Source organism: Microcaecilia unicolor, chromosome 3, assembly GCF_901765095.1.
Source record: "Microcaecilia unicolor chromosome 3, aMicUni1.1, whole genome shotgun sequence".
NCBI classification, from domain to species: Eukaryota; Metazoa; Chordata; class Amphibia; order Gymnophiona; family Siphonopidae; genus Microcaecilia; species Microcaecilia unicolor.
The window spans coordinates 110,977,685-110,998,106 of NC_044033.1; the positions used below are offsets into that span (position 1 = coordinate 110,977,685).

A 20,422-nucleotide genomic window follows, 5' to 3' on the forward strand; every position below is an offset into this window, starting at 1 on the left:
GACAGCCGAACTCTGAAAGCCTTCAGAGCGTTCCAGATCGCTCGTAACTCCAGAAGATTGATCTGCAGATCGCGTTGCTGGAGGGACCAGCTTCCTTGGGTGTGAAGCCCATCGACATGAGCTCCCCACCCCAGGAGAGACGCATCCGTGGTCAGCACTTTTTGTGGCTGAGGAATTTGGAAAGGACGTCCCAGCGTCAAATTGGACCAAATCGTCCACCAATACAGGGATTTGAGAAAACTCGTGGACAGGTGGATCACGTCTTCTAGATCCCCAGCAGCCTGAAACCACTGGGAAGCTAGGGTCCATTGAGCAGATCTCATGTGAAGGCGGGCCATGGGAGTCACATGAACTGTGGAGGCCATGTGGCCCAGCAATCTCAACATCTGCCGAGCTGTGATCTGCTGGGACGCTCGCACCCGCGAGACGAGGGACAATAAGTTGTTGGCTCTCGTCTCTGGGAGATAGGCGCGAGCCGTCCGAGAATCCAGCAGAGCTCCTATGAATTCGAGTTTCTGCACTGGGAGAAGATGGGACTTTGGATAATTTATCACAAACCCCAGTAGCTCCAGGAGGCGAATAGTCATCTGCATGGACTGCAGGGCTCCTGCCTCGGATGTGTTCTTCACCAGCCAATCGTCGAGATATGGGAACACGTGTACCCCCAGTCTACGAAGTGCCGCTGCTACTACAGCCAAGCACTTGGTGAACACTCTGGGCGCAGAGGCGAGCCCAAAGGGTAGCACACAGTACTGGAAGTGACGTGTGCCCAGCTGAAATCGCAGATACTGTCTGTGAGCTGGCAGTATCGGGATGTGCGTGTAGGCGTCCTTCAAGTCCAGAGAGCATAGCCAATCGTTTTCCTGAATCATGGGGAGAAGGGTGCCCAGGGAAAGCATCCTGAACTTTTCTTTGACCAGATATTTGTTCAGGGCCCGTAGGTCTAGGATGGGACGCATCCCCCCTGTTTTCTTTTCCACAAGGAAGTACCTGGAATAGAATCCCAGCCCTTCTTGCCCGGATGGCACGGGCTCGACCGCATTGGCGCTGAGAAGGGCGGAGAGTTCCTCTGCAAGTACCTGCTTGTGCTGGAAGCTGTAAGACTGAGCTCCCGGTGGACAATTTGGAGGTTTGAGGCCAAATTGAGGGTGTATCCTTGCCGGACTATTTGGAGAACCCACTGATCGAAGGTTATGAGAGGCCACCTTAGGTGAAAAGCTTTCAACCTCCCCTCGACTGGTAGGTCGCCCGGCACTGATACTTGGATGTCGGCTATGCTCTGCTGGAGCCAGTCAAAGCTCGTCCCTTGCTTTTGCTAGGGAGCCGAGGGGCCTTGCTGAGGCGCACGCTGCTGACGAGAGCGAGCGCGCTGGGGCTTAGCCTGGGCCGCAGGCTGTCGAGAAGGAGGATTGTACCTACGCTTGCCAGAAGAGTAGGGAACAGTCTTCCTTCCCCCCAAAAAATCGTCTACCTGTAGAGGTAGAAGCTGAAGGCTGCCGGCGGGAGAACTTGTCGAATGCGGTGTCCCGCTGGTGGAGTTGCTCTACCACCTGTTCGACTTTCTCTCCAAAAATATTATCCGCACGGCAAGGCGAGTCCGCAATCCGCTGCTGGATTCTATTCTCCAGGTCGGAGGCACGCAGCCATGAGAGTCTGCGCATCACCACACCTTGAGCAGCGGCCCTGGACGCAACATCAAAGGTGTCATACACCCCTCTGGCCAGGAATTTTCTGCACGCCTTCAGCTGCCTGACCACCTCCTGAAATGGCTTGGCTTGCTCAGGGGGGAGCTTATCCACCAAGACCGCCAACTGCCGCACATTGTTCCGCATGTGTATGCTCGTGTAGAGCTGGTAGGACTGAATCTTGGCCACGAGCATAGAAGAATGGTAGGCCTTCCTCCCAAAGGAGTCCAAGGTTCTAGAGTCCTTGCCCGGGGGCGCCGAAGCATGCTCCCTAGAACTCTTGGCCTTCTTTAGGGCCAAATCCACAACTCCAGAGTCATGAGGCAACTGAGTGCGCATCAGCTCTGTGTCCCCATGGTTTTGGTACTGGGACTCAATCTTCTTGGGGATGTGGGGATTACTTAATGGCTTGGTCCAGTTCGCCAGCAATGTCTTTTTGAGGACATGATGCATGGGTACTGTGGACGCTTCCTTAGGTGGAGAAGGATAGTCCAGGAGCTCAAACATTTCAGCCCTGGGCTCGTCCTCCACAACCACCGGGAAGGGGATGGCCGTAGACATCTCCCGGACAAAGGAAGCGAAAGACAGACTCTCGGGGGGAGAAAGCTGTCTTTCAGGAGAGGGAGTGGGATCAGAAGGGAGACCCTCAGACTCCTCGTCAGAGAAATATCTGATGTCTTCTTCTTCCTACGAGGCCTCACCATCGGTGTCAGACACAAGTTCACGGACCTGTGTCTGCAACCGTGCCCGGCTTGACTCCGTGGAACCACGGCCACGGTGGGAGCGTCGAGAGGTAGACTCCCTCGCCCGCACCGGCGAAGCTCCTCCGCCGACGTAGTCGGGGAGCCTTCCTGGGAGGCTACCGCAGTCGGTACCGCACGCGGCACCGACGCCGGAGACCTCACCCCGGGCAATGGGCCAGCCGGCGCCTCGCTCGACGGTACCGGTGGCGCAAGCACCCCCGGTACCGGAGGGGTAGGGCGCAACAGCTCTCCCAGGATCTCTGGGAGAACGGCCCGGAGACTCTCGTTCAGAGCGGCTGTAGAAAAAGGCATGGAAGCCGATGCAGGCGTCGATGTCAGAGTCTGTTCCGGGTGAGGAGGCTGTTCCGGGCTGTCCAAAGGGGAGCGCATCGACACCTCTTGAACAGAGGGCGAGCGGTCCTCTCGGTGCTGATGCCTACTGGGTGCCGACTCCCTCGGCGACCCAGAGCTCTCGGTGCCGACACGGGAAGGGGACCGGTGATGATGCTTCTTCGACTTCTTGGGACGAAGCATGTCACTGGAGCTTCCCGGAACCGACGAGGAGGACGTAGAATCCAGACGTCGCTTCCTCGGGGCCGAGACCGAAGGAGGTCGGTCTTGGGGGGGGCTGTACCGCAGGAGCCCTCGGAATGGGGGGAGACCCACCCGAAGCTCACCGCCACCAGCAGGGGAATGGACAGCCCTCACCTGCACTCCAGACGAAGCACCACCGTCCGACGACATCAGCAGACGAGGAGGTCTCGATACCACCGACGCCGACGCAGCCTTCCAATGTCGCCCCGATGCAGAGGGCCGATGCCTCGATGCACTCGATGCAATCGGGGGCGAAGATGAAGGTCCAGGCGCCGACGACGTCGAAGCAGTCGATACTCCCGGTGCCGATGCCGACGAAGAGCCCGAGAACAAAATGTTCCACTGGGCTAATCTCGCTACCTGAGTCCGCTTTTGTAAAAGGGAACACAGACTACAGGCCTGAGGGCGGTGCCCAGCCCCCAGACACGACGCGTGCCTGTCAGTGAGCGAGATTACCCGGGCGCACTGGGTGTACTTCTTGAAGCCGCTGGAAGACTTCGATGTCATGGGCGGAAAAATCGCGCCGGCGAGATCAAAACTCGAAATGGCGAAAATGGCACCGCAAAATTAGGGGAAGAAAAATTTCGACAGAAGCCTAAATAGGGCCTACCCCGACGACGAAAGAAAACTTACCGGGGCAAAGATTGGAAGTACGGGAAGGGAGAAAACCATAAAGGTCTCCTTCCGACACCTTTTTTTTTTTTTTTTTTAGAATGAAGTCGATAAACGACGCGCGAGGTCAACTTTGGGGCGCGAACGGCGAAACACGACCGTACCGAGCGCGGACAAAAGAAGACTGGCCGGCACGAGCCGGTTTCGGGCGGGAAGACGGCCGCGCATGCGCGGTGCGCATTGGCGCGCGAGGACTAGCAAGGACTTTGCTAGAAAGTGTTCCGATTGGAGGGGCTGCCGTGGACGTCACCCATCAGTGAGAACAAGCAGCCTGCTTGTCCTCGGAGAAAAAGTGCATCAGATCCATGCAGTTTATCTGCTGTCATTCTGTTACATAGTAACATGGTAAAACAACCCTTCCTATCTGTTCAGTTGAAAGTTGCTCAATTTAGGTAGATGCGGATATCCAATATCACCTCCTCTCTCCCCTTATTTTTTTTTTTACTTGACTTCTCAACCTGTTCCCTACTACTGCCTTCCATATCTGTCCCAAGTATACCCAAAATCTGTTATAGCGCCAGCCTCCACCATCTCTGATAGTAGGCTATTTCAGGCTTTGGTTTCTTCTACTTTAAATATTGGTCTTGTAAAAATAAAACACCAAGGCCCCATTTCATATCTTACTATCAATTAAACGGGACCAACAGGTTGTTGGATAACCAAAAATTCAGACAATACAAACTCCACTACATACAGTGATTCTCTCACCCCTCCCCCCACTGCTAAGCTCAGTGAATTCTTCCCTCCCTTCTCCTTGAACAGCAGCTAGAGCAGTGGTTCCCAAACCTGGTCCTAGAAGTACCCCAGCCAGTGAGGCTTTCAGGATACCCACAAAGAATATTCATGAGATAGATTTGCATGCAGTGGACACAGTGCATGCAAATCTCTCTCATGAATATTCTTTGTGGGTATCCTGAAAACCTGACTGGCTAGGTGCCTCCAGGACCAGGTTTGGGAAACATGAGCTAGAGAATGCGACAGCCATTTTGAAAGGACTGCCAGCCTGAGCAGGAGTAACTGGGGATCGCTCCTGTCCTGACTACACCACTGATCACCAATTGCCTCAAGTATTAGAGACAATGCACAGTAAAAGAAGAAATAGCACACAATTTATACATAAGTGCTAGGTACAATAAAGTTCATTGCCTCTTTAAAAGGAATGCTATCCTTACCTGGTTCCTGCATTTCCATGTAAATAGAGAATTATGGGGTAGTTTGAAGACAGTGCATCCTCAAACCACATTTGGTCCTTTCCCTGAGCATCTTTCCATAAAACAGCAGGGAGTGTATACCTAAAATTAAAGCCAGGGATAACAACAAATAGTTAAAACTGTTTCACCTCAGAGAATACATTGTTACACATAGTGGGGCATTAGAATTCTATTACCAACCAAACAATCAAAATTAAATGAGGAAAAAATAGGCTACAATATTTCTATATTTGGACTCCTATTGGGGGGGTGGATTTTATAAAGCATTACAAATATATAAAGCATGATTTTTCTATCGAGCTGGGCATATAAGTGGGTGACATCATTCAACCGTGCCAGGACAGAACTGCGCTCCAAGATCTCAAAGTATTAGTGCAAAATTCTGAGCATTCACAGCCGTTCCATGCAGAGCAGTCACCTTTTATTTTTCTGCTCAGCCAAATGGATGTATATTTCTTTTGATACCGTCACATTTGCCTCGCATTCATCCTTTCAGAAATAAAACTAAGTTGGCAAATTTCATTAGTGCCTGAAAGCTAGCAGAAAAATCCAGAACTTCAACATGCATATTGGATGTCTTTTGTGTCTCAGGCCTGACCATAATCAGGTCTGTAAACATTGTGCTTGAATTTCAGCAAAACGTATTACATATAAAAAACATTTATTCCTTTTTATGGTGTAATAATCTGAACAATCTTCCGTTTCAGATTAGAATGTTGCCATCTTATTACTTGTTTCACAAAGCTTTTACAACATATTTGTTTTCTGAGGTATGATTTTAGTTGAGTAATGTAATTCTAGTCCTAAAACTAAGTATTATGGTATTTTCTCTCGACTGAAGAAGTTTTCTTGGTGTTCTCCGCTTAGAATATATACTTGTATGTAGTATAAGCCCAGTGTCTCGAGCCTACCAAGCAAGGAGCTAAAGTATTTGGTAGAAACAGGGGTACAGTCTCACAGGAGACTTGGGGGATGCAGGGGCCCAGAAATATTTAGATCCTTGTGCCATGAGTCCTATTGTTTAAGCAGCGGGCACAGAAACAAATACCCTGCTGCCAGAAGACCTTGGACACCCTCCTGAGTCCACACCGGCACTGTAGAATGTTAAGCCTCAAAAATTCCCCACTCGCCCAAACAGGTAATCAATAATTCTACAGAGGTTGGTCATGATAATTCTTAAGTGCCTTAAGCACAGCAGCCTGATAGTAAGGTTTTAGATTTGGGAGACCCACTCCCCCCTGATTCACCAGTTGCATTAATCTTTGCACACCCACCTGCACTCTCTTCCCTTGCCACAGAAATGCCAAAAAGCATTCATTCTATTCCACTTAGCAAAGAAAGCCTGAGAAGAGCAATGGGCAACTGTGCAAAGCAAAAAAGAAATCTAAGAAGAATCATCATCTTCACCGTAGCTACCCACCTCCACCACGAAAGCGTCAACTTCCCCCAATGCTCCAAATCTTTATGAGCTTTGGCCAATAACTGGGCAATAAGAGCATACAGGTCCGCCACCCGCACAGATAGTTGAATCTCCAAGTAGCGAAACCCTTAGTAGCCAATTGAAATGGAAATCCCAGCTCCTCTACTGTGATGCTGAATAAAGTTTCCATTTTGTCAGCATTCATTTTGAAAACTGAATGGGAAGAATACAAAGAAATTTCCACCAGCAGGGGAGGAAAGGAGGCCCTGGGATTCCCTACAAAAAGTAAGGTGTCATCTGCATACAGAAGGATTTTGAGGGTGAGGCCCCCAACAGAAATTGGAGCTATGCACGGATTATTATGAATAGCTGTTGCCAATGGCTCTATAACCAAAGCAAATGAGAGGGGACATAGGACATCCCTGCCTCACCTCCCTATGTAACAAAAAGTCCTCTGACTGAAAGCTGTTGACTAAAAGTTTACTACCAGGTTGGATGTACACACTGCGAACCCAATGACCAATTGACCCCCCCCCCCCCCCCCCCCCCCCCCCCTCCCCCCCCCCCCCCCCCCCCAACTCCATAATATCCAACACCCGGATGAGAAAGGGTCACTCCACCCGGTCAAACACTTTCTCAGCAGCCACTGCTTGGGTCTGAGATCGCTGCAAGTAATCAATAATATTAACAGCTATACGCATATTGTCCCCCAACAACTGTCCTTTAACAAAACCCATTTGACCTGTCCCAATCAACTCAGGCAATTTATTTTCCAACCTTGTGGACAACCTCTTAGCAAATATTTTTATAGCCACATTCAACAACGCTATAGGGCAATAACTTGAACAGTGCACTGGAGTTTCCCCAGGTTTAGGCAACACCACCACCTGTGCCTTATACATTGATGCAGGCTGCTGCCTACCCTGCAGCACTGCATTAAATACTCGGGCAAGGACAATGCCATTTCCTCTGGCAAGGCCTTATAAAACTCTAGAGAGATTCCATCCTCTCCTGGGGCCTTCCTCATAGCCATCCCCTTAATTGTAGCTTGGACCTCAGAGGCAAGTATATCCCTCCCCAACCATTCTTGGGCCTCCCCACAGAGACATGGCAGATTCAGAGAGAATAAGTACTCCTGGATGTTCGTAGGCAAGGAACTCACCTCTGCCACATAAAGCCTCTCATAAAATGATCAAAATACTGCTGCAATCTCTGAATTCTTAACCACCCTTACTCTAGTGGGGACTTCAAGGTGACCAATCCACCTGTGCATCTTTTTTGTCTTGAGCTGCCAAGCTAACAATTTTCCTGCCTTTCCCCATGTTCCATATACTGAGGTTTTGTACACTGCAAGAGATATTCTATATGCTGCGTATCCAGAATATCCAGTTCTCTACACTTGGTCTACAATTGGGAGATGAGTTTCGTATCCCCCTTCAATTTATACTGAGCCTACAGTCCCTTAATGGCATCCAAAAGTGTTTTCCCAGCAGCCTCCTGCTGTTTTTCTTCCTGGGATCCTTTCTGTATGAACAAGCCCCGAAGATACGCTTTCCACACATCACACAGGGTTCCTACACTAGTTTTCTCAGTATCATTTATGCACATATAAGTCTGCCCATTGCTCTCATAACCACACCTGTGTATCCTCCTGCAAAAGCATACTAGTATTTGCCCTCCAAGTTTGAGACCCCACTGTAGCTGGGGTGAGATCTTGGTGCCCATCACCAGCGCATGGTCCGAAATACAAATAGAATCTATCTTCAAAGCAAACCACAAATGAACATCAGGCCAAGAAGATAATCCAGCGTACAGTAGGACTGAAATTGGGCAGAAAAATAAGAATAGTCCCAAATGCCCCCATGAAAGTGACACCACACATCCAAGAGGCCCCACTCCTACATACTATAACTACTACAAATCATTTCTATAGCGCTACCAGTTGCACGCAGCGCTTCACAATTGAACATGAAGAAAAGACAGTCCCTGCTCAAAAGAGCTTACAATCTAAATCAGGACAGACAGACAGGAAAAATAAGGGATAAGGGAAGGACAGACAGGTAGGACACATAGGGAAAAGGGACTATTGAAGAGAGAAAGGCAAGATAAAGGTTACAAGCAGGTGACAAGTTAGGAATTGAAAGCAGCATCAAACAGGTAGGTCTTTAGCCCGGATTTGAAGGCGGCCAGGGATGGAGCTTGACGTAATGGCTCAGGAAGTTTATTTCAGGCATAAGGTGTGGCGAGATAAAAGGAACGGAGTCTGGAGTTAGCGATGGAGGAGAAGGGTGCAATTAGGAGAGATTTGCCTAGTGAACAGAGTTCCTGGGAAGAAGTGTAGGGAGAGATGAGGGTGGAGAGGTAGTGAGGGGCAGCAGAGTGAATGCACTTATAGGTTAATAAGAGGAGCTTGAACTGTATATGGAAACGGATAGTGAGCCAATGAAGTGACTTCAGAAGAGGGCTGATATGGGCATAGCGACTTTGGCGAAATATTAATCGTGCAGCAGAATTTTGCACAGATTGAAGAGGAGAGAGATGGCTGAGTGGAAGAAAGTTGCAGTAGTCCAAGCGAGAGGTGATGAGAGTGTGGATGAGGGTTCTGGTAGCGTGCTCAGAAAGGAGAGGGCGAATTTTGGCGATATTATAGAGGAAGAAACGACAGGTTTTAGCAATCTGTTGAATATGTGCAGAGAAGGAGAGGGAGGAGTCGAAGATGACCCCAGGGTTACGAGCAGATGAGACAGGAAGAATGACCGTGTTGTCGACAGAAATAGAGAGTGGGGGAAGGGGAGAGGTTGGTTTAGGTGGGAAGATAAGGAGCTCAGTTTTGGACATATTGAGCTTCAGGTGGCGGTGAGACATCCAGGCAGCAATGTCAGACAGGCAGGCAGATATCTTGGCCTGGATTTCTGCCGAGATTTCTGGTGTGGAGAGGTAGATCTGGGAGTATTTTCTAATGGCTCTTCTTCCACCCCCGTCCCGCTCTCTGTTGGGGTTCCTCAAGGATCTGTCCTTGGACCGCTTCTTTTCTCGATATATACCTCTTCCCTGGGCTCGCTGATCTTATCACATGGTTTCCAGTACCATCTCTATGCCGATGACACCCAGCTCTACCTCTCCACTCCCGACATCACAGTCGAAACCCAGGCCCAAGTTTCGGCTTGCCTTTCAGACATCGCCGCCTGGATGTCCAACCGGCATCTGAAACTGAACATGGCAAAGACTGAGCTCCTTGTCTTTCCACCCAAACCCTCCTCTCCTTCTCTGCCCATATCCAGCAGACAGCTAAGACCTGTCGCTTCTTCCTCTATAATATTAGCAAAATTCGCCCATTCCTCTCTGAACAGACCACCCGAACCCTCGTCCACTCGCTCGTTACCTCTCGTCTTGACTATTGCAACCTTCTCCTCGCTGGTCTCCCGCTTAGCCACCTATCCCCCCTTCAATCTGTCCAAAATTCCGCCGCACATCTTATCTACCGCGTGAACCGATACTCTCATATCACCCCTCTCCTCAAGTCGCTTCACTGGCTCCCGATCCGCTACTATATACAGTTCAAGCTTCTCCTATTGACCTTCAAGTGCACTCAATCTGGAGCCCCCCATTACCTCTCTAACCTCCTCTCCCCCTATGTTCCTACCCGTAACCTCCGCTCTCAGGACAAATCTCTCCTATCTGTACCCTTCTCCATCACCGCTAACTCCAGACTCCGCCCCTTCTGCCTCGCATCACCTTATGCCTGGAACAGACTTCCCGAGCCCATACGCCATGCACCCTTCCCTGCCCATTTTCAAGTCCTTACTCAAAGCCCATCAAACTCAGTTCCCCAGGATCAAAGTCCACTGCACTAACCACTAAGCTACTCCTCCACTCCGTGAAGAGGACCAGGGACAGCGAAGACCCTTAAGGTACTATATTATCTAAAAGAACACTTCCAGATAAAGAAGTGTCCTTAGAGACTGCATAAGAGCAATCAGACAGAAAGGTTTTAAAACAGTTCAGAACACAGATCTTTAAATGGGTAAGCAATATCTCATGGTCCACAAGATCGAGGCCATATCTAGAGAAACAGCCCAAACAATCTGGCCACTGTCTAAAACTGCATGTATTTCACTCAATAGAGCTGTCAAAACAGTTTATGTACTGAATTCAGGTCTAAAACCTGATTATGTAGGATGTAATACATTCTTTTTTTTTCTCGTAAAAAAATTAAGCTTATTTAACACTATTTTTTCCACAGCTTTTGAGGTGAAGCAAAGATTAAAAATTGGCCGATGGAATTTTTAAGAATGGGAATAATAATAGTATGTTTCCAACAGGCAGAGACAATACCAGAATCCAAACTATGATTAACCATAGAAAGTAATGGTAAAAGCCTGTGAACATAATTTGAGATCCACTTAGAAGGGATAGTATCCAAGAAAGAAAAAGTTAGAGAGAAGAGAAAGTTTCAACAAAGCAATCAAAGCATCAAAAACCTCAGAATGAGAGATACATTCAATGGATGTCAAAGAGCACAATTTCTCAATCTTCTCAGAGAGAAATAAAGTCAACAATTCTGCAGATAGTGAAGAATGGATACTACTAGAAATGGGTCTATGTAGAAGTTCAGCAACAATAAAATACAATTTGAACTCTTTTCTGCAGATTTAAATTAATTGTGAAATTTCTGAAGAGCACGAATTTTAAATGGTGGAGGTGGTGGTGATGGTGGAATGGTGTTTCTTCCAGAGGTGTTCCGAGTGGCGCAATTGTTTTTCCAGTAATTTTAAGCCAGGATGGAACCAAGCCTTCAAGTTATTAACTGGATGGCTCCTGTGTTTCAGGAGCGCTACTTTGTCCAAAATCCTTAACATCAATAAATGTTACGGGAAAGTATTCCATCACAGAGCTGGACTGTGACGCACAGTAAGATAGAGCTTCCACAACATAGCAAAATGATCTGTCCAGGATAATTCTATTTTATGAACATCAGAAAAAGAAAAATTTGAAATAGCCCGAAAGATAAAAAAAATCTCCCCACCTGAATGGATAGGGCCAGTTATATATTGAATAAGGTCTAAGTAGAGATCTAGGACAAAGAGTCATCTAAATGTAAGTTGAAATCATCCAATATAATCTCAGGGAGTCTGAGACAAATCAACAATCGTCTGAAGAATATTATCCCTGAGACAAAGTTAAAATAAAACAAGTAAAATATTTAAAATGGAGCTTGCCCCAGAGTTCATCCCAAGGAGCGGGGTATGCTCCTTATGGATGCCACCATGGTAAAGACGCCGCTGAGGTCTTTAGATTTATGGTAAAGTACAAGAAGCTGGATTACATTGCCATGGTCATGTTATTGTTCGATCCAGAAACGGCACAAAGTCAAGGAAAATGAAGAAATAGCAGCAGGTTTATGGATCATGGGATGTTGCTAAAGGTGAAGGCCGACCAAACTAGCAGACAAAGACTATTTAGAATGGTAGGTGCACAGGAGTTCAGGAAACAGGACATGAGGTAGCAGATAAAGTAGCAGGGAGTTTTTGGCTGCACAACACAAGAGAAAAAGTTGATGAGTGAAAAGAATGAACTAATGTTTTATGAAAAGGGCTTTGTGTAGAAACAGCATATAAGCTGCAGCCTGATTAGCAAATGTTTGAGACAGTCTCAGCCAATACTGTTGTATAAGCAGAACTGTACTCCTATGAGAAAATTTAATTATGTATAATCTATTGGTAAGTTAATAAATTGCTTTTCTCATACGTGGCCTGGTCTTTTATCATTCCAACCTTTTCCCGGGATATGTATGAATATTGGGATGGTGGTAAAAAGACCTAAATCTTTATTACAAAAACTACAATTCCGTCTCACAAGCACTACATTGCCACAAGCACTACATTGCCACGTAAGGTGACCACTCAGTCCAGAAAAAGCGCAAACCCAAGGAAAACTATAAGTCCTTCTCAAGCTTCCAGCCTGTGGGAAGATATCTACTTCAAGTTAGGTCATCATAATCCTTGTACTAGAAACTCCCTCTGAGAGAGAACGTGAAAGAAACTGTGCCAGTTTTCTGGATTTCGTTTTCTTCTTACTTTTCCTTCTTCCTACAGCACGCCCCATTCCCACAGCCTGTGGTTTTTCACCTTTATCATTAGCGGTTGCAGGATTAGCCAGGCTGCCTGCCATTCTTGTTCCAAGACTCTGTATTCCTGGCAACTCAATATGCCACTCTGGGTTTTCCAGTGCTCCTGCTGCAATTTAGAAATGCCACAATTCAACTCTTAATAGTATCGGCAGCTCTCACTCCAGCTCCAATAACTCCAATGTAGAGACCAGACCCATTTTGCAGACTGCTCCAGCAACCACAGCAGTCTTAATTCCTTTATTATTCTCAGCTTTTTCTTCTTCTTCTGATCTCTTCCAGGCAGTGGCGTAGGAAGGGGGGCGGTCCGCCCCGGGTGCACGCACTGGGGGGGGGGGGGGGGGGTGTCGGCTCGCTGGTTCCCTGCTCTTTCTGCCCTGGAACAAGTTTACTTCCTGTTCCGGGGGAGAGAAAGCAGGGAAGCAGCAGAGCCGACGCAGCTCCAGTGACGTGCACTGGGGGCGGATCGGCCCTCCCGCCTGCCCCCGCTAAAAGGTAGGGTGCGTTTCGGGGGGGGGGAGCGCTCCAGAGGGGGGGGGGGGCGCTGTGCCCTGCACCCAGGGGGGGAGGGGTGCGCAGCGGCGACCCGCCCCGGGTGTCAGGCACCCTCGCTACGGCACTGCTTCCAGGCCAGGTTTTCTCCATGGCAGCTCTGATTGCACAGTACACACAAACAAACAAAACAAATCCTGCCTGTTTGGAACTAACTACATATTTCTCCCCCCCCCCCCCCCCCCCAAGTAGGGCAGGGCTGACTCGTTTTGCCCGCTGTTCCCACATGTTTCACCAATAAGCTCAACACCTCAGAGATCATTGATCTGGCTTCCTTCGGCAGGACAAGCTTGGAATCCCACCACTGCCATAACTTGTGAGACCCTGAGCAGGGGTTGGGTGTGGCTGGTAAAACAATAATACAACTGGACAAAAAGGTGCAACTATAGAATAAAATATTTATTTTTCTAGTTTCTCAGCTTATGTCATGTCACAGGACCAAGTTTTTAACATCAAGCAGTTTCCCTCTCTTTTAACTTCGATTGCCTAGGCCTCTGCCTAGCAGGCTAAACAAACACTGCATCTCTCTTCTGAAGCCTTCCTTGTATAACAGGCATCTTTCTCTCTCTCTCTCCTATAATCTGGAGCCTCTGTATCGGAGTCTCCTGAACTATACTTCTACTAATGTTATTAAATTCTAATGTTAAAAACCACAACTCTATTCATATCACCAGTAGATATTTTATATAATTCTAACCGAGATAACCTCCAGCAATATAAAGCAATTTTAAAATACTACATTTGGTGTAGACATCTCTATCCACAAACAACTTGCTGTATTCTGTCACAAACTGAACAACTTGTTCATGTGGACAGCATTACAGTGACAAACAGAAGCATGAGATCTGGGCTAAATGGATGCCTTTGTATTCAACTGACAATAGATGGGCTTCATAAGAATAGGGATATAGATTGTCGCACCCATTTGGAATCAGTCTGAAGCTAGAGACTGCACCAAGCAAAATTATTAACATGCAACAAAGATTACAGTGAGAATGGATGCTTTTTCTCTTTACTATCCAGTTTTTGAAAAGAAGGAAAACCTTTTGCCCAAACTGTAGACAGGATTATATGTTTAACGTAATTTTTATAACCTACCTTTTACAGCACATGTTGATACAAGTAATGCAAGAGTGTCATAATGATTAGGGCTGTAGGCTAAGAACCAAGGAAGAGCAATAATAGTGCATAAGGCCACAGCTGGAGTGGAGCCGAAATTCAGAGGAAGCAGTTTTATTCAAGGACCCAACAAGGCCTGTTTTTCGGCAAATGCCTGCATCAGGGGTCAGGAAAGTTTACAGCACAATATGTCTTCCTGTGAGAATTCTCACTTCACAATCAACAAATGAAGGTACAAAAGCAGTGCTTCCTATTGTGTGTGCAAAACAGCAAAAGACCACCGCACCATCAGTTATTTAAATCAAAAGTAAAGCTTCATATATTGTAGGCAAAATAGCAAAACCAGTGTTTTGTGAAATATAAAACCTTGAAAGGAGATCCCTCACAATAAAATAACTTATAATAGTAAGCAATAAAATTAATCAATAGATTCCTCCTCTCTACACAACTTAGAAACTGGGTAGGAGTTCAGAGATTTGGGTTTAGGTGAAAAAACATGGGATTGGGTAGGAGAGTGAATGGGTAAAGGGTAAGGGGGAGGAGTGGGGAAAAAGCTTCAGGAGACACCCAGGAATTTGGCAGTTAGGTGAAGGGTATGATAGATTATGTTAGATGGGCTGGATGGTACAAGACTAGTGCTCTAACTTTTTGAAAGAAAAACAACCTGACACCTGCCTTGATCCATGCCCTGCCAATGCGCCGCCCCAAATCCACTGCACAGCTATCGTTGCACCCTTTCCCACCCCCACTCTTCTACAATCACACTAGGGTTGCCATCTTAAAAGAAAAACCTGTCGCTTGTACATACATTCTATGATTATTTCACAAACTTTGTATAACAGAAATAGAGCTCCAGTTACTAAAGTCTGCAATAAACAAACACATTCAGAAGAAGACCACATGCAGCACTGAGGGGAGAAGACGTTTTCTGTCGCTCCAGGATTCCAGTGCCTCACCGACCTTCATTAAACAGAGTGACTGATTGATTTGATAGTACTGACTTATTTTAATTGTTCTCCTAAGGCATATAGGCATATAGACAAATATATCGACAAATCAAGGAGCACCATGTCCAATAAAGGACTAAAAACCAAAGAGAAAGACAAGTTGCAGAAAAGATGCTGGATCCAATGCTGGCGAGTGTCTTGGGATTCACCACTGCTCAGCTACAACTTACCACAGCAGTGGAACGTGCACTGGAGCCCTGACAGGCAGATGTCCTAGCAATGGAAGCATCTAGAATCTCTTTTGGCAGAGACCACCAGACAGATGAGAGAGCTCAAATATTGGGTCTCGGCCATAGAATATGTAGATGTCCACGTGCATGAAACGATTACAGCCCTAGAACACACACAAAGGCAGGTGGCACAGTTTGATGACAGAAAATTGCTCAAGAAAAAGTAATCTACATATTGTTGGCCTGCCAGCGCAGGTTTCTGATCACTCCCTCTCTACAATGTTGGAAACCTGGCTTGCGTAAGAGTTTGCATTGTCTGTTGGTGCAGGACCCTTTTGCTTGGAAAGGGCTCACTGCGTGGGTCGGATATCTAGGAGGGCCAGAGATGCCCATGAGTGGTGATCATTAAAGTACACAATTATCTTCACAAAGTGGAGATTTTGAGGACCTACAAACAGAAAAAAAAGAACATGATGAAATATGAAGGTGAAGCAATTCAAATATTCCAGGATTTTTCTGCATCCTTGCAAGAGTGTCGCAAGAAGTTCTCTCCTATATGCACAGCTTTATATGAAAACATCAGCACTTCATGTTACTATACCCTGCTACTTTAAAGGCTTATAGTACTGACCACAGGAACACTTATGACCCATCTGAAGCTGCACAGGCTTGTTTGGTGCAGGTGGCAGACTCTGGGACAGCAGAAACCTAATTGTATTGATCTCCTCCATGTTCCATTTCTAAGTCGGAGTACACACATGTCACTGCTCCTTCTGAGATCTGTGTTTGTACTATCTTAGTCTATGGCTGGGAGGATCATGCTATTCTATTTCTAGAAAGACTACTCTGGGATACATACTACCTACATGGGACAAGTTCATGTGGGACAAGTTCATGTGGGAGTTGGATGGGGCGTGGGACCTCTAGCATCTGTTTGTGGTTTACTGAATTTTTTCTGCATTGTTATGTGGCAGAAATCGCAGTCAGGGTTATGACAGGGAGAAAGGAGGATAGGAAGGTTTAGTGGTTGGGAGGGATTGGCGGGCGGGGGGTTGAGGTTGGGAGGAAGGGGTGGTTGGGTAGGGAGGAGTCCTTGGGAAGCATGTTGAACTTTTATATGTTGATTTACTGTTTATTCTGGTATTCAAAGCTGATGAGCTGGAGAAACTGAATGAAATCTCTATAAACCTAGAGGATGTAATGGGGCAATTTGAGAGACAAATTGAAGAGTAGCAAATCTCCTGGACTAGATGGTATTCCCAGAGCACTGATAGAACTGAAAAATGAACTGGCGAAACTATTGTTAGTAATATGTAAATCCTATATTATAATTCTCACCTCCAACGTTCTGTACTGCCTGGGACCATGGCTCCCTCGGAGGTGGTGGTCAGGAAGGCTCCGTAGATCAGTCTGACATGTCACTGCTGCATTATGACATGAACTCACATAGCTGATCGACACCGACGAACTGGCACGCGCAAAAAAAAAAAACCAACAAAAAGGCTCGAGACTGGCTGTCGCCCTCCCTGCTCACCAACCGCCGTCACAAAACCTAGCAGCTGACAACACTGCCGCCCTCCTGAACCTGCTGCCCTCAAAAGAAATCAGCTGACGAGACTGCCGCTCTACCGAAACGCCCTCCTGAATCTGCCGCCCTAAAAAAAAAAAAAAAACGGCTGAGTTGATTGCCGCCCCCGCAAACCGCCAACCCGAACCTGACGCCCTCACAAAAAAAAAACAGCTGACGAGACAGCCGCCCTCCCGAACCTACTGCGAACAACGAACGCCCTCCCGAACCACCACTGACAGAACGGACAACTCCTGCTGCCATGACACAGGCACCTGACAGGCAGCTACTAAACCAAAACGAAGAAGAGAAAACGCCAACTGTTCTGCAGCTCCGAAATCACAACGAAAATGATTTCAATAACACTCACAAGCCTGAAACTGTTCTACGTAAGTGTCCTACTGGCTAATATCTACTGCAAAGAAGGAAAAGAGTGTGTGTGTGTGTGGGGGGGGGGGGGGGGGGGGGACGCAATTCTCACGAAAACAGAGGGGGGGGGGAACTTCATGCAGAGCAAACTTACATTGCTGGGGTGGGAGTTGGAACTTCAAACGGAAAAGGAGGGGAACCTGCACCTAGGACGGAAGGAGGGGGTCATGCACACACACATACTCTGGCACAGTGTAGCTCAATGTCACACACACACTCTCTCTCTCACACACACGCACAATCTTTCACTCTCTGTGTCTCACTGTCACACACAGTCTATCAAACACACACACGCTCTGTCTCTCTGTCACACCTGCACTCTCACACACACATACACTCTGTCTCACTGCCCACACCTGCGCTAATGCAAGGGCTTGCCGGAAGGAGGAGGATATGGAGACACACACACACATACGCTGGAACACTGTACCTCAGTCTCAAACATACACATGCTCTGTCTCTCTCACACACAACCAGTCTTCCACTCTCTGTGTCTCAGAGTCACATACACACACACACACACTGTGTCTATGTCACACCCACACTCAGACATACACATACACTCTGTCTCACTGCCCGCCCCTGTGGTTTCACTGTCACACACACTCTATCAAACACACATACATACACTCTGTCTCTGTGACACCCACACTGTCACACACACATACACTCTGTCTCACTGCCCACACCTGTGCTCATGCAAGGGCTTGCCGGAAGGACACTCTATCAAACACACACACACACACACTCTGTCACACCTACACTCTCACACACACTGTGTCTCAATGCCCACACCTGCACTCTCACACACACATACACTCTGTCTCACTGCCCACATCTGCGCTCATGCAAGGGCTTGCTGGAAGGAGGAGGATATGGAGACAAACACACACACAAACATACTCTGGCACACTGTACCTCAATCTCAAACACACACACGCTCTGTCTCTCTCACACACAACCAGTCTTCAACTCCCTGTGTCTCAGAGTCACACACACACAGTTTCTCTGTCACACCCACACATACACTTTGTCTCACTGCCCCCGCCCCTGTGGTCTCACAGTCACACACACTATCAAACACACACACTCTGTCTCACTGTCACACCCACAATTTTAAAAAAAAAAAAAACACTCATACACCATCTTCAACATTAAACAAACTACACAATTATTCCTTCTCATTATAACACTTTTCTAAAAAATGTTTGGTTTACAAAAAAAAACAACCTTGCTAGCGCCCGTTTCATTAAAAACAGAAACGGGCCTTTTTTACTGGTTATCTATAAAATCAAGTGTAGTACTGGAAGATTGGAGGGTAGCCCATGCAATGCCAATATTTAAAAAAGGTTCCAGAGGGGATCCTGGAAATTATAGATCGGTGAGCCTGACGTCGGTGCCGGGCAAAATGGTAGAGACTATTATTAAGAACAAAATTACAGAGCATATTCAAAAGCATGGATTAATGAGACAAAGCCAACATGGATTTTTTTGCCTCACCAATCTATTACATTTCTATGAAGGGGTGAACAAACATGTGGATAAAGGCGAACCAGTTGATACTGTGTATCTGGATTTTCAAAAGGCGTTTGACAAAGTACCTCATGAAAGACTCCAGAAGAAATTAGAAAGTCATGAGAAAGGAGGTAGTTTCCTACTGTGGATTAAAAACTGTTTAAAGGATAGAAAACAGAGAGTAGGGTTAAATGGGCTTATGCAGGGGTTTATGCTGGGACCACTGCTTTTTAACATATTTATAAATGATCTACAGATGGAAGTAACTAGTGAGGTAATTAAATTTGCTGACGACACAAAGTTATTCAAAGTTGTTAAATCGTGAGAGGATTGTGAAAAATGACAAGGAGGACCTTACGAGACTGAGCATCTAAATGGCAGATGACGTATAATGTGAGCAAGTGCAAACTGATGCATGTGGGAAAGAGGAACCCGAACTATAGCTACATAATGCAAGGTTCCACGTTAGTAGTCACCGACCAAGAAAGGGATATCAGAGTCGTTGTTGATGATATGTTGAAATGCTCTGCTCAGTGTGCTGCGGCGGCTAAGAAAGCAAATAGAATGTTAGATATTATTAGAAAGGAATGGAAAACAAAAGTGAGAACATTATAATGCCCTTGTATTGGTCCATGGTGCGACCGCACCTCGAATATTGTGCAATTCTGGTCACCGCATCTCAAAAAAGATATAGTGGAATTAGAAAAGGTACAGAGAAGGGCGACGAAAATGATAAAGGGGATGGGACGACTTCCCTATGAGAAAAGGCTAAAGCGGCTAGGGCTCTTCAGCTTAGAGAAGAGACAGCTGAGGGGAGATATGATAGAGGTTTATAAAATAATGAGTGGAGTGGAACGGGTAGACGTGAATCGTTTGTTTATTCTTTCCAAAAATATTAGGACTAGGGGGCATGCGATGAAGCTGCAAAGCAGTAAATTTAATATGAATCGGAGAAAACGTTTCTTCATTCAACGTGTAATTAAACTCTGGAATTCATTGCCAGAGAAGGTGGTAAAGGCGCTTAGCTTAGCAGGGTTTAAAAAGGGTCTGGACAGCTTCCTAAAGGAAAGGTCCATAGACCATTACTAAATTGACATGGGAAAATCCACTGCTTATTTCTGGGATAAGCATCATAAAATGTATTGAGCTTTTCTGGGATCTTGCCAGGTATTTGTTTACTCTTTCCAAAAATACTAGGACTAGGGGGCAATCAACTTATCAGACTATGTTTTGACAGATACACAATCACATGATTTACAAAAAGACCTTAAATTTGTTCCCACTGACCAGTATGACCCATTGCAAACTAGAACAGATCTTTTTTGTTTCGAAAGGAAACTGAAAATTACTAAGTTTTTTTTTTCAGAGCAGACAACCCATTATGAAGACCATTGTGTTATAAAGAAAAATCATATTGGAATCCAACAGGCTGTACAGACCTCTCACAGCAGCCTTTCAAAAATGTGTAATGAGAGATTTAACAAGATTAGAGAAAAAAGAAAAAAATGAGGCTGTATTATAATCTTTCTAAAGATGAAAAAGAGGCATTGATGTCTCTTAGAAACAATATAGACATCATCATAAAACCAGCAGACAAGGGAGGCAGCATCG

General features: G+C 46.5%; 1 protein-coding gene across 1 annotated transcript in view; it reads right to left on the bottom strand.

The window, feature by feature from the left end:
- The window catches only part of ABHD12 (abhydrolase domain containing 12), a 324,548-nt gene that overhangs the window by 105,327 nt on the left and 198,799 nt on the right, over positions 1-20,422 (bottom strand). The window contains 1 exon segment of the mRNA XM_030196277.1: positions 4,867-4,986. Within this exon segment, the coding sequence (XP_030052137.1) occupies positions 4,867-4,986 (120 nt within the window).